We start from the raw sequence: 21,720 nt of genomic DNA on the forward strand, positions 1-21,720 counted from the left end.
ACAATATTCCAGCAATATCACAGCAGGGTACACCAGAAATGGGTGGCACACATTGTACACAAATGAGGAATCAAACCCATGTCTTCAGCGTGACAAGTGAGCTTCTAACCACTGGGCTACCCCAAGGTACATTTGAAGAAGGCATAACAACTCAGTGCACTGTATAATATTTATCAAGTATATGTTTGAGAAAAGTACACATAGTCAATATGTGATGTTGATATTCATAAAAACACTCTGTGTCCACCTGTACACTGGTTAACATGTGGGTCTTTCTGTCTTTGGGTTTGACTCTCTTTCAGTGATCAATATTTCACATTCAACACACACAGATTCTATACATATTAAAAGTATGTTTTGTCATTGCTGAATATATATTCTTACCACTTCATGCAGAGATACATTGCATATAATTATTTCAAGTATGTGCTATTCTCTCCTGTCTAATACCACATAATACTCATCTACACAAGTGGAGCAATGGACATGCAAGACAAAATATCTTCCCACTCTCAACAGTCACTCTGGCTTGTCCATGGTATGTGTCCATTCGGGTTTCCGCTTATCAATGAAAGCTCTGATTCCTTCAATACCATCGTTAAGGGACAGGTTATCCACCATCACTCCTCCAGCAATTCTGGGGGGGCAAAAGTACCATTACTTTCTTCACTTGTTCATGAACAATAAAAATGAAAGAAAAAGCAAATACACATAGTGTGCTGGGTATCCTGATTGTGTAATCATTAAGAATATCAACCATGTATGAGAAGGAAAGTCACATCTTTGTCTTTAAGGAACCATGGGTTCAAAAATCCCATCACCTGATGCCCAGGACAAGTCAGTTTTCATTTCAGGCAACCACATAATGGTATCTTGATTGTCTGTGGGTTACTAGATAATTTCCACTTATGGTTTCAATCTGCAAATAAACTTGGATTTCATTTCATATCTGCTCAAAATGTAGCCATTACATTTCTTAATGATAATATAGTAGAGTTATCTTTCTTTGCTATTTGCTACATTATCAAAGGCCATGTTGATTAATTCTTTCTTTACACCATCACGATAATGTCATAAAATCAGGGCAAGTGAAAAATTAGTCAGAACAAGTTACTTTCTTAAAGTCACTTGCCCTGTGACAAGTGGCTTTTGAAAAAAAAAATCCACTCCTGGGAACACAGAAATGCACGTACAGACTTTACTATCCTTTTGTCTGCCTTAGCTAAAATAATGTCTGCAATATTTCTGTCTGTACATAACCAAGTCTGAAATAATATCCACTTACTTGTAGGCTTTGCGTCTCTCCAGATTCATCTGAGCATAGAAAGTAGCTTTCCCGAGGGCGGTAACACTTCTACTTGTCTGACAGATCTTATTGGCTATCTTCATTGTCTGGAATCAGGTCATAGTGATCGTCATGACCACATGTCTATAACCAACAACATTATACCACACATTTACAGTGCCTTTCAGGGTTGGCTTCAGATGGTTTCTATAGGGTAGTAGGCCATTATATAAACCCTGGACCTTGGGATAGGTGGCTCAGTCACGATTAACATAGCAAATTTTTATATTGTCCATGTTTATCATCCCAAGTTGTTGAGTGTGGATTTGAAACAGTTTCCCACAAGTATGAAACTAGTCAACAGATAAAATTCTGCTGGTATTCACACAGTTTACTTAAAGATTTCTTGCCTCAGATCCTAGTATACTCAATACACCAGATGTAATGCAACTAAATGTAGCCAATGTGCTGTCAATTCTTACCTCTTCATCAAGCTTTTCCTCTGGTACCACTTTGCTCACAAGGCCGTGCAACAATGCATCTGGAAGTAAAATAAGAAAACAACCTTAACACTATACTCCCCAACAGGACATATTAGCATCCTGCTTGTTCATGCACTAATTAATGTAGAGTATGCCTCCAATGTCTGAGTTCAGTTGTGTCATGTATATCAGATACCAATGAAAAAAAAAGCAACAAGGATCAAGGATTTAAGCCTATAGAACAGATAGTTTATGTAAATCATTTTCTAAGTCAGTCTTGAATTCATCTCTTGGATAGACTAGCACATACTTCTCACACTTTTTGCTGAACTAAAAAGTTTTGAGCAAGGACCTTAACTCTGCAAAGGGTGAACTTAGGCAACAGTTTCTGAACCCATTTGAGGTTATGACCAGTATCTTCTGAATATTATGATGATTTGTGGCCTAATACTTAAAGAACAAATAAACTCATATTTTTGTACTCTTTTAACCCTTACATATGAAAGTCTTGTGGTTAGTCTTAAGTGAAACTCCATATTAATACGATTAAAAGTTGCCAGCAAGTCGTCTGCTTCCCTCTCACCCACCAACGAAACCACAGACCGGTTTTGTAACACTGTCACCAGAGACCTGCAGTGATGTCATATGAGGAAGGATTTTCAGTTAGTTGCATATAAAATGTGTAACAAGCCTGTCAATTTGCTGATTTCCAAACGTCAACAAAGGTTGCTAGGTGATCACCATGAACAGATTTCCACCGGACCCCTCAGTTCATGCTAAATATGTTGTTTGTGAGTGCTAAGCAAGCATTGTGGTAGCCTGCATGTACGTATTAAACAGCTACGGTGGTTCGACACCTACCTCGCTTCCATGATAGAAGATGCTATTTAGAATTGTATTCATCGTGTTATAAAAATCAAAAGTACTTTACTTGTCGTAAATGGTTGATGACCTAAAGGATTTTCCATGACACAACTTGTAACATAATGATTTCCACCTCAGAAGCGAGATTGTGGTCGAAGTGACAATAATGTTGTAAGTAGTAACATTTTGACACCCACCTAGCTTCCAAGAGTGAAATTGTTACGTTACAGGCAATGACATGGAAAATCGTATTGTCCATCAATAGAATACATATTTATCTTCCAGTAGACAGTGGTTTAGAATTTGTAACTCTGTGAAAACAATCCTAAATAGCTTTTATTATAAGACACGACCCGCCATTTTTAAAAAGGTGGTGTCACGGTCTAGAGTCAGTTTGAGAATCAATTAAATTATGATTTGTTTTCATTAAGTAAAAAGATCAAACCTACTTCCTACTCATAGTTAAATATGTTTTTGAATCATGACCCAAAAGATTTTGCATGACACCGCTTACAACAGAACTACCAGAACGATTTACAAACCATTATGACGACAAGCTATTTTGACAGAATCAGAATTGTCTATGAAAATAAGTTGTATCTCGGAAAAAAATAAATTGTATCTCGAAAAATAAGCAAAGCAGGTGACAAGATTAACTGGCAGCAGATTGTGAAAGCATAGAGCTTTGATTTTTTCACGATTGCAGGTTTAGGCAAACCTATAAACAAGATAATGTACCCCCAGAAATGTACATGAATACTACAGCAACCCACATAGGTATATCTCACATTACGACACGCAGGCATGCTCCTCTGATTGGTTGAAATTTTATTCGCAATTAAATGTTGAAATGAATAGTTTTATTGACAGGGTTTCATTTATAATGATGTCAATAAATGATTTATGTACTTGTAACCCCCTAGATATGTGATCTTTAATGCAAGTCATGCTGAAGGATTGGCTTTGATTCTCCATATGGGTATAATGTGTGAAGCCCCTGCAATGATTACGCTGGAATACTGCTAAAAACGACATAAAACCACACTCACTCACTCACTTATACTGAAAAACAAGACATGTAGTTTCAGTGTCCTATACATCATCAATGTCATAGTTTCCTCTACCTTGAGCAGAGATTGGTTCCCCTGTGAACAGCATTTCCAGAGCAACCTTCCTGGGAACAGATCGGCCAACAGCAACAGCAGGAGTGGAGCAGAACAGGCCAACGTTAACACTGTCGGACATTACAGTGAAGCATTATGTCAGCTTCTTGTTAAAAGTCACATGCAACGTAAAACACAACTTCGCAGGTTCTGATACCTTTCGGTATGCACTTACCGAAACAAATCATCAAAAATGCCAATTCAACCTATCAAGTTAAAAAAAAAAAAAAAGTCTACAAAATCAAACTATTCAATAAATTTCCCCCAGAGCTGGTTTATTGACACTTACAGGTCTGCCTTTCTGTCTGCTAGTGGCAATATACAATGCACCACTTTAATCACTGACCACATGCAATTTACACCTGTCGGGCTCATAAGCCATAAACAAAGAGCCTGCTAAGCAACAGCTGCAAATGAACCAGTTGCGATTATACACGTACAATTTTGTTTATTTGTTTTTTTCTTAATAAGCAATACATTTCATATATCACAAATAAGTGATAACTGTGTTTTATTTATGTTTGATTTTTTACTTGCATGTGACTTTTAAGTGTCAGTAAGCAACATAAACCAGTGAATGCACTATGATCCATGCTTTTCAGAGACACCTAACCAAACCTGACTAGGGAACAGGCCAAAATAGCCACAAGAAAAATTGGCCACAATGACCCCAGTCAAAATGGCCACAACCCCTTAACAAAATGGCCATACCAAAAAGTCAAAAGGGCCATACATTATTTTTTTTCTCATATCAATAAGTACTGTTCTGAAATGCTGGAACTCCCAGATCTACATCTGAAACTCCCTAATCTACTTCTGAAAGTCCCTAATCTTCATCTGAATCTTCCTCATCCACATCTGAAACTCCCTGATCTACATCTGAAACTCCCTGATCTCCAACTGAACCTCCCTGATGTACAACTGAATCTCCCTGATGTACAACTGAATCTCCCTAATCTTCATCTGAAACTCCCGAATCTACATCTGAAACTCCCTGATCTACATATGAAACTCCCTGATGCACAACTGCATCTCCCTAATCTTCATCTGAAACTCCCTGATCTACAACTGAAACTCCCTGATGTACAACTGAATCTCCCTAATCTACATGTGAAACTCCCTGATCTATCACTGAATCTCCCTGATCTACATGTGAAACTCCCTGTTGTACAACTGAATCTCCCTGATCTACAACTGAATCTCCCTAATCTACATCTGAAACTTCATGATCTCCATGAACTCCCACGTTTACACTTGAATCTCCCTGATCTACATACCCTGGTGTGGCGAATCTGGAGGTGTCCGTGGCCACGGCCATATCACAGGAGGCCACAAGTTGACAGCCCGCTGCTGTGGCCAGCCCTGAGAAGAACACAAGTACACAACATGTGAGGTTCAGTGGGATAAACATACCATAGTCTGAATGAGTAAATAATGTATTTAGTACCCACTGAAACTGGAATAGTAGTTGTTGTCTAGTAAAATCCGAAACTGTTTTCTATTTCCGTTATATTTAACTCATAACAGTCCAACAGTCATAACACACAGAAAAAATGTACCTGTGAGGCAAAAATAATAATGTCAAAAGAAATGTGTTTTTTAAGCTTATCAAAGACACATATCAAAGCTCTAACATTTTACAAAACAGGCAAAGGAAAAATTCAAATAAAGTATTTAAACAGAAGCCTTACCATTCACTTTGGCAATTACAGGAACAGGAAGATCCTGCAAAATAACAAAATAAACAGAACAAATATGAATAGATCTCAACATGATCAAAATAGATCAAAGTGCTTTTGATGCACATGTGGATAAATTGTTTCCTTCTGCATGTGGTAGATGTCAAAATGTCAAAATGTCAGTGCATAGAGTTGGAAGACTACACTGTGGCATTCCATGATACAACTTATCATTTGACAGACAGAATAGTGATTTACGTACATACACATATATGAAGGTTGTTCCATAACCATACCAGGGATAACAAGTACATGGCAGCCAAAAAATAACAAAGTTGGTAGATTTGATTCAGTAAAGAAAGCAGTGTACGTGAGTCAGTTTTACATGTATGAGAGTCAGTTTTCCTTCCATGAGAGTCAGGTATGAGAGTCAGTTTTTCTTCCATAAGAGTCAGTCTAACCTGTATGTAAGTCAGTCAATCCTGTATGAGAGTAGGTTTCACCTGTACGTGAGTCAGTTTCACATTTATGAGAGTCAGTTTTACTTCTATTTGAGTCAGGTATGAGAGTCAGTTTTACTTCCTGAAGAGTCAGCCTAACTTGTATGTAAGTCAGTCTTACCTGTATGAGAGTGGGTTTCACCTGTATGTGAGTCAGTTTTACCCATGTGAAAGTGGGTTTCACCTGTATGGGAGTCAATCTTACCTGTATTAGAGTCAGTCTTGCCTTCATGAGAGTAAGTCTTACCTGTATAAGAGTCAGTTTTACTTGTATGAGAGTCAGTCTTACCTGTATGAGAGTGGGTTTCACCTGTATGTGAGTCAGTTTTACCCGTGTGAAAGTGGGTTTCACCTGTATGGAAGTCAATCTTACCTGTATTAGAGTCAGTCTTGCCTTCATGAGAGTAAGTCTTACCTGTATAAGAGTCAGTTTTACTTGTATGAGAGTCACTCTTACCTGTATGAGAGTCAGTTTTACTTGTATGAGAGTAAGTCTTACCTGTATAAGAGTCAGTTTTACTTGTATGAGAGTCAGTCTTACCTGTATGAGAGTCAGTTTTACTTGTATGAGAGTAAGTCTTACCTGTATGAGAGTCAGTTTTACTTGTATGAGAGTAAGTCTTACCTGTATAAGAGTCAGTTTTACTTGTATGAGAGTCAGTCTTACCTGTATGAGAGTCAGTTTTACTTGTATGAGAGTAAGTCTTACCTGTATGAGAGTCAGTTTTACTTGTATGAGAGTCAGTCTTACCTGTATGAGAGTCAGTTTTACTTGTATGAGAGTAAGTCTTACCTGTATAAGAGTCAGTTTTACTTGTATGAGAGTAAGTCTTACCTGTATGAGAGTCAGTTTTACTTGTATGAGAGTAAGTCTTACCTGTATGAGAGTCAGTTTTACTTGTATGAGAGTAAGTCTTACCTGTATAAGAGTCAGTTTTACTTGTATGAGAGTAAGTCTTACCTGTATGAGAGTCAGTTTTACTTGTATGAGAGTAAGTCTTACCTGTATAAGAGTCAGTTTTAATTGTATGAGAGTAAGTCTTACCTGTATAAGAGTCAGTTTTACTTGTATGAGAGTAAGTCTTACCTGTATGAGAGTCAGTTTTACTTGTATGAGAGTAAGTCTTACCTGTATGAGAGTCAGTTTTACTTGTATGAGAGTCAGTCTTACCTGTATGAGAGTCAGTTTTACTTGTATGAGAGTAAGTCTTACCTGTATAAGAGTCAGTTTTACTTGTATGAGAGTCAGTCTTACCTGTATGAGAGTGGGTTTCACCTGTATGTGAGTCAGTTTTACCCGTGTGAAAGTGGGTTTCACCTGTATGGGAGTCAATCTTACCTGTATTAGAGTCAGTCTTGCCTTCATGAGAGTAAGTCTTACCTGTATAAGAGTCAGTTTTACTTGTATGTAAGTCAGTCTTACCTGTATGAGAGTGGGTTTCACCTGTATGTGAGTCAGTTTTACCCATGTGAAAGTGGGTTTCAACTGTATGGGAGTCAATCTTACCTGTATTAGAGTCAGTCTTGCCTTCATGAGAGTAAGTCTTACCTGTATAAGAGTCAGTTTTACTTGTATGTAAGTCAGTCTTACCTGTATGAGAGTGGGTTTCACCTGTATGTGAGTCAGTTTTACCCGTGTGAAAGTGGGTTTCACCTGTATGGGAGTCAATCTTACCTGTATTAGAGTCAGTCTTGCCTTCATGAGAGTAAGTCTTACCTGTATAAGAGTCAGTTTTACTTGTATGAGAGTAAGTCTTACCTGTATAAGAGTCAGTTTTACTTGTATGAGAGTAAGTCTTACCTGTATAAGAGTCAGTTTTACTTGTATGAGAGTCAGTCTTACCTGTATGAGAGTGGGTTTCACCTGTATGTGAGTCAGTTTTACCCATGTGAAAGTGGGTTTCACCTGTATGGGAGTCAATCTTACCTGTATTAGAGTCAGTCTTGCCTTCATGAGAGTAAGTCTTACCTGTATAAGAGTCAGTTTTACTTGTATGTAAGTCAGTCTTACCTGTATGAGAGTGGGTTTCACCTGTATGTGAGTCAGTTTTACCCGTGTGAAAGTGGGTTTCACCTGTATGGGAGTCAATCTTACCTGTATTAGAGTCAGTCTTGCCTTCATGAGAGTCAGTCTTACCTGTATAAGAGTCAGTTTTACTTGTATGAGAGTCAGTCTTACCTGTACGAGAGTCATGACTTCTGTACAGGTATCGAACACTTTCTGGTGATATCTGCGGCCTTCTTTGGGAGTCTGGACAGAACAAAGAGTGAGTGAGTGTAGTTTTACGCCGCACTCAGTAATAGTCCAGCTATATGGCAGCGGTCTGTAAATAATTGAGTCTGGACCAGACAATCCAGTGATCAACAACATGAGCATTGATCTGCACAATTGGGAACCGATGACATGTGTCAACCAAGTCAGCGAGCCTGACCACCCCATCTGGACTGAAGATACACAGCTGTATAACTAACAACAGTGACATGATGGTCAGCAAAATGGCATCTAATGCTTCACACAATCCCCAGGACCTTTAGTTAAACCTCATCATGTGGTAGACACTACTTCCTCACCAGCTATCATTAGTCACATGACCATCAACCTCAATTTAACTCTGCCTGCACACACAAAATAGAGAATCTATTCCATACATTTAAGTAAGCGATATATGTTTTCAGCGCATTCATACTGACTTTTTACTTTTATATACTAAGACTCATTTTGTGTCATGCTGCACACAAATTAGAGGGAATCAGACTTTAAATCTGCTTTCAGATGAGCAGAAATATAATTTGTTTCAAATCATGTTCTCATTCATTAAGAGTCTGCATGAAAAGCAATTCAAAATAGTTAGGAATGACATCCACACCAGCTCTTTCAGGTCATGGCCTGCAGAGAAGACTGGCCCTGTATGTGTGATGATGATCACTCTCAGGTCCTCCTCGTAATCGTCAGTTGTCAGGTCATCCTCCAGGGCGTGCAGCATGGCCAGGGACAGGGCATTCCTGAAATAAACGCAACATGTATTGAGAGATTTCTGAATGGGACAGCAGAAACTTGTAACAGTATAAATGAGAGAGAGAGTTGGGTTTTACATTGTTTTTTCATAATATCATGACAGGGGACACCAGAAATGGACTTGACACATTGTACAAATGTTGGAAACAGAACTCAGATAACAAGGAAAAGCTTCAACCACATAGCCACCCCATTGCCCAAATAACAGTACAAAACCAACGCCATTTGTTGCCAAGAAGGAGCAGCTACTCAAACAGAGATCATTTACATTTTTTTTATATCTTGATATCTAAGTACAAAGTTCACAGCAATAATGAAAAATCATATCATATTCTGAATCGTACAGCTATGTCTTAGTTTTATATATATCAACATTAAGAAATATTTTTCTTCCATTTTTGAGAACATTTACTTAAATTTGCAGCAAACCCTGGGCTGAATACTTGCAGGTTCAGAACCAAATATGGTTTAAAGTTGTTACTGAATAGTAGAGCATGTATTGTTTCTTGCTTTTAGTGAGTGAGTAAGTTGGGTTTTCAGTCGCTTTTAGCAATATTCCAGCAATATCACTGCAGGGGACATCAGAAATGGGCTTCTCAAATGTGCCCACGTTGGGAATTGAACCCAAGTATTTGGTCTTTCCAAGCGAATACTTAAACCAATTATCTAACCATCATCCCTGTAACCGAGTAATCTGATTGTCCTAGAAAGGACAATAGAATGATACCAAAACACTGGAAGACAAAGAGACCCAAATACACCATAGTGTAATATCCTTTCGCCAGGACACCAGGGGTATAGTGTTAAGTTAGTGTTTGTCACACTGGCAGTATTTCAGTCAAAACAGTCAGTGGAGAGATACGCCATAGTTCCCCTCCAAGATTCATCTCATTCCTTCAGCTACTGGCCATTGTTGGAAATTTATCAAATCAACTCTAATAAAACAATTAGCATGAATTACAATCAGGACTTGGTGGACAAAGTTAAACAGCTGGTTGGTTGGTTTGCTGCTCTCAGTAATATGCCAGATGTCTGTAAGTAAGTGAGTGGGTTTAGTTTTACACCGCACTCAGCAATATTCCAGCTATATTGCAGCGGTCTGTAAATAATCGTGTGTGGACCAGACAATCCAATGATCAACAACATGAGCATTGATCTGCGCATGTGTCAACCAAGCCTGAGAGACTGACCACCCGATCCCTTTAGTCACTTCTTACAACAAGCATTGTTGCCTTTTATGGCAAGCATGGGTTGCTGAAGGCCTATTCTACCCCAGGACCTTCACAGGTCGCCAGACGTCTGTAAACAATAGGAGTCTGGATCAACAATACAATGATCAACATCATGAACATCGTTCCCCACAATTATTGTATGATAACTTGTGTCAACCAAGTCAGCAAGTCTGAACACCCAATCCCGTTAGTCGACTCTTCCCACATATATGGGTTACTGAAGACCAGTTCTAACCTGCATCTTCACAGGTTCCAAAGGGGAACTCATAAGAGGCAACTAATGGGACCAACTAATGGTCAGACTCACTGACTTGGTTGACATATGTCATTGGTTCCCAATAGCGAGGATCAATGCACATGTTGTTGATCACTGGACTGTCCAGTCACTCAATTATTTACAGACCACTGCCATATAGCTGGAAAATTGCTGAGTGCGGCAAAAAAACTAAACTCTCTCACTTCAAAGGAGAACATTAAATACACTATGATTATGATGAACTCATGGGACAACTAAGTTTAGTTAGGTATAGCCGTAGTTCATTATATGCATTTTGAATAAAATATATAGCAAGCGGCCAGAGCAAAAACACTATCCGTTAGTTCTTTCAGTTCGTAATAAACATTATAAACATTGTTTACTGCTTGTCTCTAATACATTCATCATGTAGTTTCAAACCTTTTCTTTGGATTGTTGAGACAGATTGTCCTGATTCCATTTTCCTGTGTAGTCTGAGTAAGTTGTTCTCTTAGTGATCTCGGTGTCTGTGAAAACTGAAGAAAACACACCCATCATATGGTGAACACAAAGTGTACTCCTGCTAAGCATCTAAACACTAAATCATTCAGCCTCATTCTAACCCGTCGACATTCATTGCATTCACATTGGCTGATCCCTTCCACATCAACCATAGTGGCCGTCTTAAGTCAATAGTTTATGAAGTCATCAGGGATGGCAACCAGAAAATCTATTTTCAGCAGAAAACTTCATGTTGTGTCACTGAATGGGGGCTTCAGGGTTTTTAGACTAGGAGACAATTCACAAAATTGAAACAAAATTGCGACAAATCTGCAATGAGCAGAAAACGACACATCCCTGCATTTGTGTCACTGTCCTAACATGTACTTGCTGTTAATCTGTCATAGACCCGTGAAGGTCCCGGGGTAGAATAGGCCTTCAGCAACCTATGCTTGCCACAAAAGGCGACTATGCTTGCGGTAAGAGGTGACTAACGGGATCGGGTGGTCAGGCTCGCTGACTTGGTTGACACGTCATCGGTTCCCACTTGCGCAGATCGATACTTATGTTGTTGGTCATTTGATTGTCTGGTCCAGAATCAATTATTTACAGACCCCTGCCATATAGCTGGAATATTGCAGAGTGCAGTGTAAAACTAAACTTACTCACTCACTAATCTGGCATAGATATCTTAAGGAAGCTGTGATAAATGCACACATTGTCCAAATCAACCGTTTCATGGACGTATGTTCATTACTCAACATCAGTGATCATTCCAAGTGGGCCCATATCAACCCCAATGAGAAGTACTGGTAGTATACACTTGAGACAATGTACTGTATTGGTATATAGTCTGTGCCTATATGAATTATACAGACAATATCAGGTATGAAACCAGACAATTATATATCTTTATACACTGGACCATGAATACTGGCCCCTGCTTTATCTTCCAATTTGGCGTTCATCCCATAGGTCTAAGAAATGACCTTGTACAAATCAGGAGTTTGTGAACATGCCTTCAGACAAATGGATAACAGTCTTTCATCTCGTATCTTAAAGGAGCAGGTGAATATTGTCTGAACTACATACAAACAGACTTAGTAGATATAGCTCAATAGTTCTACCAAGGTGAGGCATTGCTCAAAAGGCAAGGCCAATAACATTTTGCAAAAATATTCATAAAAAGTGCCATTTATGGAACTTTTGCAGGGTGTGTGTAGACGGGTTATCAATGATAAATTGTTATAGTTGGTGCAGTCTTAGTTTAGTGACAAAGTCAGAGGCAAACAACCTGAAAAATGCTCTTTCGTTGGTACTACAAACACTGAAACAGGGCAAAGTTCCCCTTTGAACCAATTTTATGCTCCTGGTTCAGGACCCTAATTTGACCTAGATAGACATTTACCAGCTGATAAGTCACCTCTCTATGCTGGACAATAAAATGTCTGATCATTCGGTTTCAGGAAATGAGATAGTCTCTCTCTTGTAGAGTTCACAACACACCTAATGTGAACAATATCACTGCCAGTATCACTTCCATTGATCCCTTTCTATGAGAATTTTACTGCATGGAGATCACATGATATTTCGACATTTGCAAGTCTTTGCACTTTCAACATATGTGCTGATGATCATATCATACGTTTAGCAAAATCATATGAGGTTTATTAAATGCAAACAAAATTATATATTGAACAAGGTTTGCCAATGTACCTGTCGTTTACACGCCGCTTGAACAGCACGTGTGGCAAGCACCTGAAGAATACGCCTTGTCAACATCGAATCGTCTATATACACGACGTCGTGTATATTGTGGTACAATATACACGACTGGATCATTTCCTTCCCCGCTTTGCAAGACGCGCTGTGATTGGTAGATCGCTTGTACACCGGTTACAAGCCCTTGTGCCGTCGGAGGACAAGCGCTACATTGAACTGGGCCCTGTCTCGTATTCTATTATTGCAATATTATATTTTTGGTTCTCGAATGTCTTTTTAAATAAATTATCAGTTATATATTATTCCCAATCAAGATATTCCGTCATATTGTCCAATAGTAGGGGCTACGGAACTGATCTCCACAATGTAATCAGGCAGAGAGAGAGAGAGAGAGAGAGAGAGGGAGAGAGAGAGAGAGAGAGAGAGAGAGACGCATATTACACGAATACATTTCTCAGTTGGAAAGTAGAACATGCCTCCACCTTAACAGCACTCACTATTAAATTTTGAAAGTGCTACTGTTTATACTTGTACTTTAATGCACTTTCACCAAACCGTAAGCAGACATTACCGCCAATATTCATTCAAATCCATGATATGTTTACCTTTGAAAATCTCCTCACAAGATGAAGGGGTCTTGTATCAGGCTTACATATACATCCAGTGCTGAAAGTGTCAAGAATGTACACGATCAGTTATAATGATAATGGCCATAAGTAGTACATGCTAGAGATACAAATATTTTGTTTGTAAATTCTGTGGAAACGCTGTGCTTAATATGTCACGAATGGTCATGATGAACATAGTACCATATATATTATTTACTATTTATTACTTACTTTCATCTTATATCTCTGTTGAACTTGTAATAAATATACTGAATAAACATAACCATTTGTCTAATTGATTCCTCTGGACTGATCCATTGGTATCAGCTTGGGCATTAGTTATGCACTGAACCAGACATGTTGATGTTTTAAGGCTATATAAAAAAGTGAAATATTATTTGTGAGCGTAACAAGTTTTTATTGTCATTATAAAAATGATACGTTTTACTTTGCCTCGTCCCCATCATACATTTGTCCACTATAAGAATCAGTGTCTGTAAGAACGAGTTGGACTGAACCTACAACTCATTAACATGTGCTAAACGTTCCAAGCGGTATTTCTGAGAGAGAAAAAATAGAAATGTTTCCCTCCCTCGTCACTTTTTTTCTATCAAAAATTAACAAACAAGGTCCAACCGCCCTCGTCACGTTTGAAAAACATGTGCCCGAGAAACGTTTAATTAATTTTATGCAGGCCAAGCTGGTGTAATACAAAGGTATCCGCTGCAGTAGGTATCTTGTACAACACTAGAGTATTGATTATAGAAGGTAAGTACTACGTATAAGCTATCCATAATCTGTCATACAGACCAAAAAAATACATAGATATGTCCAAGAAAACCCATGCAAGTGTAGAATATGTGGCAAGTCTATATTTTCACAGTTTCATACTATGTATTGTGTCTGGGGGTTTGGGGCGGGCGCATTGCATTGTTTCTTTAAACATATTTTATTCATGAAAATATACAAGTCATGAATGGACGATCGTTGCTCCCATGTTAAAACATAGAGATACAAGCACGTATAGAATGAGCTGACACAATGATGATACAATTGCTATATATCAGCATATATCAGCTGGGACGCATACAGTACTTTGTCCAAAGGTAGCTCTCTCTACTGCGCATTCCTGTACCCGTAACTAAGTGTATGCACGTATTTCACTGTCCATCATCTACCAACGGATTCTTGTATTCTTTTAAGCGTACAGGATCGTGTACTGTACAATAGGGGTTGTGACAACACTTAAAGCGTCAGTATAGTTGGGCTTCATACCGACACCTCAAACTTGCTAGATCACGAGCCTGGTGTCTCATCCAGTTCGCCCACCACGCACACGCTGTTACCATAAATGTGTTCATGCTGAATCCCTTTAAATATAAGAATGAAGTTTGTTATAATTACATGTATTAATTGCATCTGGAGAAATAGTAATGTATAGTATTATGTATAGGAGAATGTCAGAAACCTCGCTATTATTTTCGCACGTGAAGCTTGTTCGAGGCCGTTAGGCCGAGACAAGTTTCACGTGCGAAAATAATAGCGAGGTTGAGGACTTTCTCCTACTTAAAACAAAGTCCGATCAAGAGTATAACTCAAACCAATGTTCTTGTGATATTCACGAGCCAAACTAATGGAAGACTGTTCTAGCTGTACATGGCCATTACCAAACGCGTCGTTAAAACACGCAAATAAACGTGCTCAACTATGGGAGGGCGGTGGTTATATATTCACGTACATCATGACACGTGCATCAGTGAACATCGTGAGACTCGGTAGGCATATGCAGTGTGAGTGATTCCGACATCGACGTGTTTGTTACGCAACACAGTTTCACAGACACTTTTGAGGTTGACGTTAATTCAGATGTTGAGATATTATGAAATTCTGATAGTGATTATAATGCACTTCCAAACTTTGATGTGGGAAAATGTGAACTGGTTGATCTTGAAGGTTTTTCTTCTGGTTCTGATACTGATTTGTACAAAGCAAGCCAAGAAATTGAATCCAACCTTTTTAATATGTTGCCCTGTAACCCTCCCCCGCAAGTGACATCATTAAAAGAACCTCCGACCCCTGAAACTCCAGAACATAGCGTAGATTTTATTTCAGCAAGGTTTGACCAGCCAGCATCAGATTTTGACATTAAGAAATTGTGCGACTTAGCATATTCATCGAATACTGAAAGCAAGAGTAAGTGGGCACTTCGTTTGTATCAAGAGTGGGTGAGAGATCGGCGTAAGAGGGGCAGGAGAGAGGATATTGATTTAAACCCTGGCATTGTGGCACTGGCTCAGAAGGAATGTGAACTAAATAAAACCTTGATGTTTTTCATAGCTGAGGTCAGAAATCAGAAGGGCGAGGAATATCGTGGAAATACGCTTTACGAAATTGTATCTTCTCTGCAGTATTACATCAGAAGAAATGGACGCATTTAAACCTTTTCGAGTCTCACTTCTTTCAGGGATTAAGGTCTGTGTAAGATGCAAGAATGAAGTCGCTGGCTAGATAGGGAATTGGAATAGAGAAAAGACAGGCTGAAGTGATCAGTGTAGATCAGAGTTGTGGGAGAAACAGATCTTAGGGGAGCAACAGCCCACAACAGCAATTAGATACAATGGTGTACCTCATTGGCCTCAATTGTGCTCTTAGAGAAGGCGAAGAGCATAGGTATCCCAGAACGGGTCCAAACTCACGGTTCGAAATAACAGTAGGTGTAGATGGGTCTCAGATACATGGAGGATGTATCCAAAACTAACAGAGGTGGCTTGAAATATCGAAAGTGTGAAAGAAAATGTGTCTACGTCTCCCAGAATTTAGAGCGCCCAGAGGGATGTCTTGTCCGGCTTTATGAAAAATACATGTCACTCGGGTGAGCTATCAATGGATTTGGCAGGAAAATATGCTTCCTGATATATCTTCATAGTTTGTATAGACGTCGCAGTCTTATGAGCTACGCGCAGAATCAGTTTCATCTGCTCTACCTTTTACAAACCAGATGGGTTTAGTCATTGCCGTATACAGCGCCTGCTTCTCGTAAAACTCTTTCTGCTCCAGTCCATCTTATCCTTGTTTGCTAGTAACAAGCGACTAACGGGTCGAGTGTTCAGGCTCGCTGACTTGTTTGACACACATAATCGTATAATAATTCCAACTGCTCATGTTACTGATCACTTGTTTGTCCAGACTCGATTATTTACAGACCGCCGCCATGACGTTACAATATTGTTGAATGCGACGTAGAAGTAGACTCACTCACTAACGCATAATTAAAATGAGATGCTTAAACCTATGCAAGGGACAGTATCATTAATCACTTTAACTATACTATGTTTCACACTTTGGAAACGTGTGTTTATGGTAATTACATTTGAAAAGTGTACCGTATTTTACTTGAGGCCCCTGAAATTTATTCGAGAAGATGCATGGTATACTGATGTTCCGGTTGGGTTGCACCCTTTGAAAGACACTGTCGGACGACTGTGTAAAATGGCAGGATTTGTAGGATTTTCTTCAAATCATTCACTGAGGGCGACTACAGCAACACATCTCTATGATTCTGGCCTAGACGAGCAGATGATAGCTGAGAGGACAGGACACACGTCTCTGGCATTCCGAAGCTAAAAGGCATGGCTAGCTGATACATTTGAATGTTGTTTGTATTGTTTGCTTTTCCGAAATATAAAGAATGAAAATCTCAAGGGAACTATTTCCATAACCTATAATTCATTCCTTTATTGCAGAGGACCTCAGCAGAGATGGAAGCCCGCGTAGATGGCGTCATTCAGAGGAAGTCCAGTGAAAGTACATGCGCGGCTCTATTGACAGTCAGCAGGCCTACCGAGACAGACACGGCACCGTCACCAACAGCTGCACCAGTTTTGACCACCACCAACAAGAGTGATGACGGCACTGCTTCGGAAAAGGAACGTGATTTGAAACTTGCTCTGAGGGTCGGCGTTGTCTTGTCGCTGACATTCTGAGTTGAGAATAAGCGTTATGTTATTTATTAAGACAGTTGAGAACATGAAACGCATTTCCTGGTGTAAGGTCGTCCGGGAATTTGTCACAACATAATTTTGTGCAAATCCTGCTGTATTATGGGAGGGTCATCGCTCTTCTTGAACTATGGGAGGGTAATCATTCTAGGAAAACTATGGGACGATTTTATATATATACTCAAACTATTGGAGAGTCAGCAAAATGATTACATCTATTCAAATGTCATGAACGTTCACGTAACTTTGTTTTAACTATGACAATTAGAGAAGGATGAGCTGTCCTTGATATGTCTGTCATCGCATTCAAAATCGGCATTCAAATCATGTTGCAATTTAACGGAGAATGGATAACTTGACATAGTCTTGGTGTATTAAAAGAAACAGTTTTCTTTTTAAGTCTGCTCAACGTTCTGGGTTTTTTTTCAATCAGGTAAGTATCATCTGGCATATGTCGTCGTTTTACATGTAACTTTTTGCAGTTATGAAATTCACCTGAGGTTATATAAAGGTGGTAAAAATTGCTCTGACAGTAATGAGTTTTGACTTTGATATAGGTACCACTTGCAGAATACCACTAGGTCGTTCTGTCGATCTGCACTAGTCACCACTGGATACTTATGGTTGCCATTATGAGGACGCATGATATAAGTATTCTGGATTCCATAAAGTCAACAGTGAGAGCTACAAGATACATTTCACACTGGCGGTAAGTACTATCAATTTGACCTCTTCCGTTACATCCACCTAAAATGGTCTAACTTACAACGTGACATAAGTATATCTGTGAGGGTTCCTGCCTCCCTGTACACTGCCGTTTTATACACAATATGGTATGTACCTGTCACAATGACATAACGGTCATAATCTTTGCTGGGTAATTCTGGTCAGGCTGAACACGTCGGTAGTTAACTTTTCCACGAGGATTGCGAGTGAAGTCGACATTTAATTGCAAGTGAAGCTCCAATTCGACAAGACGGACCCAACAGTACCCGATACTTACGACTACGCCAATGTCACTCGTCAATTATTCGTCAACTATTTGTGACGACTATAGTCGTCAGGCAACTTTTCTTAGGTTTATTACATTTAATGGGTGTCCACTTACCTAATATTCTTTCTATTTGCCAGACTAATCATCTCATCTAATCATTCAAAATTGATATAGTGCCGTGATTCCTCAGAGGAGTACCTCTTTACTCGTATGTGTTGTACATGCATATTAAAAAAACCCCCAGATACACAGTTTTGCTGTTGGGCTTAATAGATTGGGCCTCGGACATTTGCCATATCTGTACAAGGCTATGTTCTTGGGAACAGTCTGTAGAACACAACCAATATGTGGACAGGGCACAAATGGCATTGCATTTAGGGGCATGTCATGTCCAGTTCCTGATATTTTGCCCACAGCAATCATTTATGTGTTTTATACAAAAATATATATCATCGTAGATGTACTGAATGTGAAACGCTACTGTGTCTACATTATGCATACCTTTCAGTATATATATGGACAGAAAAAGAAGTGCCCTGTAGCCTACAGGCGGATGGAAGTAGCTATGGCGTATTTGTTCTTATGGTAAAGTGGTTCCTTAAAAAACAATAAATACAAAAACAAAAAAGAGCTGCAATAGAGAAAACGGCTGTAATAAAAACACTCTTGACACATCCATTGAGAAGTCTGTCTATAATTCAGTACACATTTAATGAACAGAGTAATATCTTATGTGAAGTGGGCAAACTAAAATGAGTGGAACCTTGAAACACACCTTGATTATTTGTCAATATGCTTCAGAATGCTGTGACGGTACTCAGTGGCATGTCGTGTTGTGTATTCCGACAGTGTCACTGCGAGTACTTCAGGGGAATTGCAGCTGCTACATTTGTGGAGAAATTGAAGGACAATCGAGACACTCTTTGCGACCTACCATTTTGTAGTGATCCCCCAAGAAGGCAAAAGAAACATCAGTGGGTCCTCTGCGGTGGTTGTGACCGTTGGTGCCATTTCGTTTGTGCTGGAATTGAAGAGCAACCGAAAGGCCGATACATGTGTCCACTTTGCTCTATAGTATGAACCCCGTCTTGTTTACATTCGTTACTGGTGAATGACTGGATGTTTTATATACAATCTGTGACTACAGAACATTTGTTACTCAGAACGTAGACATACATGTAGCGCTATTATTATTTGGTGCTGGTGTTATTTAAGTGATAACCCTACTGTGTGTGATCGTTTTCAAACGTAATTTTGTAATATCGCGACGCGTTTGCAGACCATGAAATATGCGAAGGTGTAAACAACGATATACCTTTGCAAATGTTCAAATACAGTAGGTATATCACTGAAATCCCACCGTAAACACGTCATGAATCTTATATGATTGGAACTCATTTCACCTGTTTGATATTCTAGCTATATGAGCGACATTCCACCAGCATGATACTCCACTTGTATGAGTGTCATTTCATCTGTATCGGTGCTGTCCCACCTGCATGAGTGTCACTCCACCTGATGATATTCCACCTGCACGAGCATTCTACCAGTATGAGTGTCGCAGCTATATCAGTGTTGTTCCACCTGCATGAGCATCATTCCACTTATATGGGTCTTGTCGTACCTGTGTCGGTGTTGTCACACCTGTATGAATGTTCCACCTGTATGGGTGTTATTCCACCTCGATCGGTGTTGTCGTAACTGTGTCGGTGTTGATCCAGCTGCACAGGGGTTGTCCCACCTGTATGAGTGTCATTCCGCATACAGGTTTGTTGTCTCACCTGTACTGTATTCGTGTCTTCTATTAGAATATTGTCATATTGTATAGGTGTATTCCGTGACATATTAAGACTTATTTGGAATAAAATATGTCAGATAATTGTCATTCTGTGTTATAGAGTTTCTCTCTTAATACACACAGGTACCCGCTGCCTTGAAGAGTTTATATCCTCATATTGTATAGGTGATTTCCGTGACATATTAAGACTTATTTGGAATAAAATATGTCAGATAATTGTCATTCTGTGTTATAGAGTTTCTCTCTTAATACACACATGCACCCGTTGCGTTGTAGGTTTATCTCCTAATACACAGAAGTACCCGCAGCGTAGTAGAATTTGTCTCCAAATACACACTGATACCCGGTTGATGTAACCGTTGCCTTGGTTACTTATTTCTCCTAAAATAAACACAGGCATCTGCGGCCTTGTAGAGTTTTATCGCCTGATACATTTAGAGACGTCAGATGCATAGTATGGTTTTATCTCTTACACTCGCATTTACCCTGTGTTTGGTAGAGTTTTGTCCCCAAACACACTCAAAGGAAACTTGCTGCCTTGTAGATTTTTTTTTCTAACACAGACATGGGACACGGTGCCTTTCTCCTAAGACATATATAGAGAAACTTTTTTTGAAAGTCTCACGTGCTTTTACAATATGTACAGTACATTAAATATATACGCACTCGGGCTGTATGGCCTGTGAGACACTAAAATGACAGTATATCACAGACAGAAATAAGAGAAAACAATCACATGGAAGTTATAACCACGTTGACGCACACATGCACACAATAATGCTCTTCCTCACTCATACACTCTCCCATGCATACACCAATCAATCATTTACACAGATTAGCAATCGGATAATCACGCGCTCACATACACAGTCACAAGCTTATTGTGGTTTCAGGGTGGTTTATTCCTTATTACATATTAATTAATTAGTTAGTTCCCACCAGGTGTGCACTTTGTCAAGTAGGAATTTCTGAAGCATACAAGGGTAACCGCTGCCTTGTAGCATTTTATCTCCTAACATATGTAACTGCTGACCAGCTGTCTTGCAGAGCTTATTACCTCCCTAAGGCCAAATACTACATTTGATACTTACGAGAAAAAAGTGTTTGTTGCAGACATCGTTCCGTCAATATATGAGCATGTACAAATATGTTGAAAATAACATTTGTGCGATCATTGAATGAACTTCGATTTTATTTATAAATTAAAAAATTCGCAGCACAAAATATATCTGCATGCAAGATTCGTAATAATTAAATTCATTTCACAAGGTCTGATAAAAAGCCCCGAAAATATATCTACACAGCATTTGTACCATAACTTCAATTTTTAGACAGACATTTGAGACGACACTGGTAGCAGAGACCATATAATATTATATGGTCTCTGCTGGTAGTGACGTTAAAAACGTCTTTATTATCAATTATTATGCTACCATATAATAAATTAGTTAATTGCAGTGTGAAAGGCAGGATTATATAAAAGGACCGTCGTGCATATAACAGACTTATATACACGACATTGTCTTGTCGTGTATATAAGACCATTATATACACGATGTCGTGTATATAGCCACAGCCTGTCAACATTATCCTACCGTTCCGCTCTGTAACGGCACATACGATTGGTTTGATCTTCCGCCAAA

General features: G+C 39.1%; 1 protein-coding gene and 1 pseudogene across 2 annotated transcripts; one reads left to right on the forward strand and one right to left on the reverse strand.

The window, feature by feature from the left end:
- Positions 1 to 157: 157 nt before the first annotated feature.
- On the reverse strand, positions 158 to 21,671 carry LOC137278003 (enoyl-CoA hydratase domain-containing protein 3, mitochondrial-like). 2 transcript variants are annotated; one of them, XM_067810033.1, is made up of 11 exons: positions 21,656 to 21,671; positions 12,674 to 12,730; positions 10,898 to 10,992; positions 8,841 to 8,976; positions 8,153 to 8,224; positions 5,486 to 5,519; positions 5,072 to 5,156; positions 3,756 to 3,865; positions 1,768 to 1,826; positions 1,286 to 1,392; positions 158 to 637 (listed from the first exon to the last, which is right to left on the reverse strand). In XM_067810033.1, exons 1-11 carry the CDS (start codon positions 21,662 to 21,664, stop codon positions 520 to 522), a joined length of 882 nt encoding a protein of 293 aa, XP_067666134.1. In that variant the 5' UTR covers positions 21,665 to 21,671; the 3' UTR covers positions 158 to 519. The 2 variants fall into 2 exon arrangements, with proteins under 2 accessions (XP_067666134.1, XP_067666133.1); XM_067810032.1 differs by lacking the exon at positions 21,656 to 21,671 and having other exon boundaries at positions 12,674 to 12,829.
- Positions 15,309 to 17,270, forward strand: LOC137277222 (uncharacterized; annotated as a pseudogene).
- Positions 21,672 to 21,720: the final 49 nt, after the last annotated feature.

Source organism: Haliotis asinina, chromosome 3 (genome assembly GCF_037392515.1).
Source record: "Haliotis asinina isolate JCU_RB_2024 chromosome 3, JCU_Hal_asi_v2, whole genome shotgun sequence".
Classification (NCBI taxonomy): domain Eukaryota; kingdom Metazoa; phylum Mollusca; class Gastropoda; order Lepetellida; family Haliotidae; genus Haliotis; species Haliotis asinina.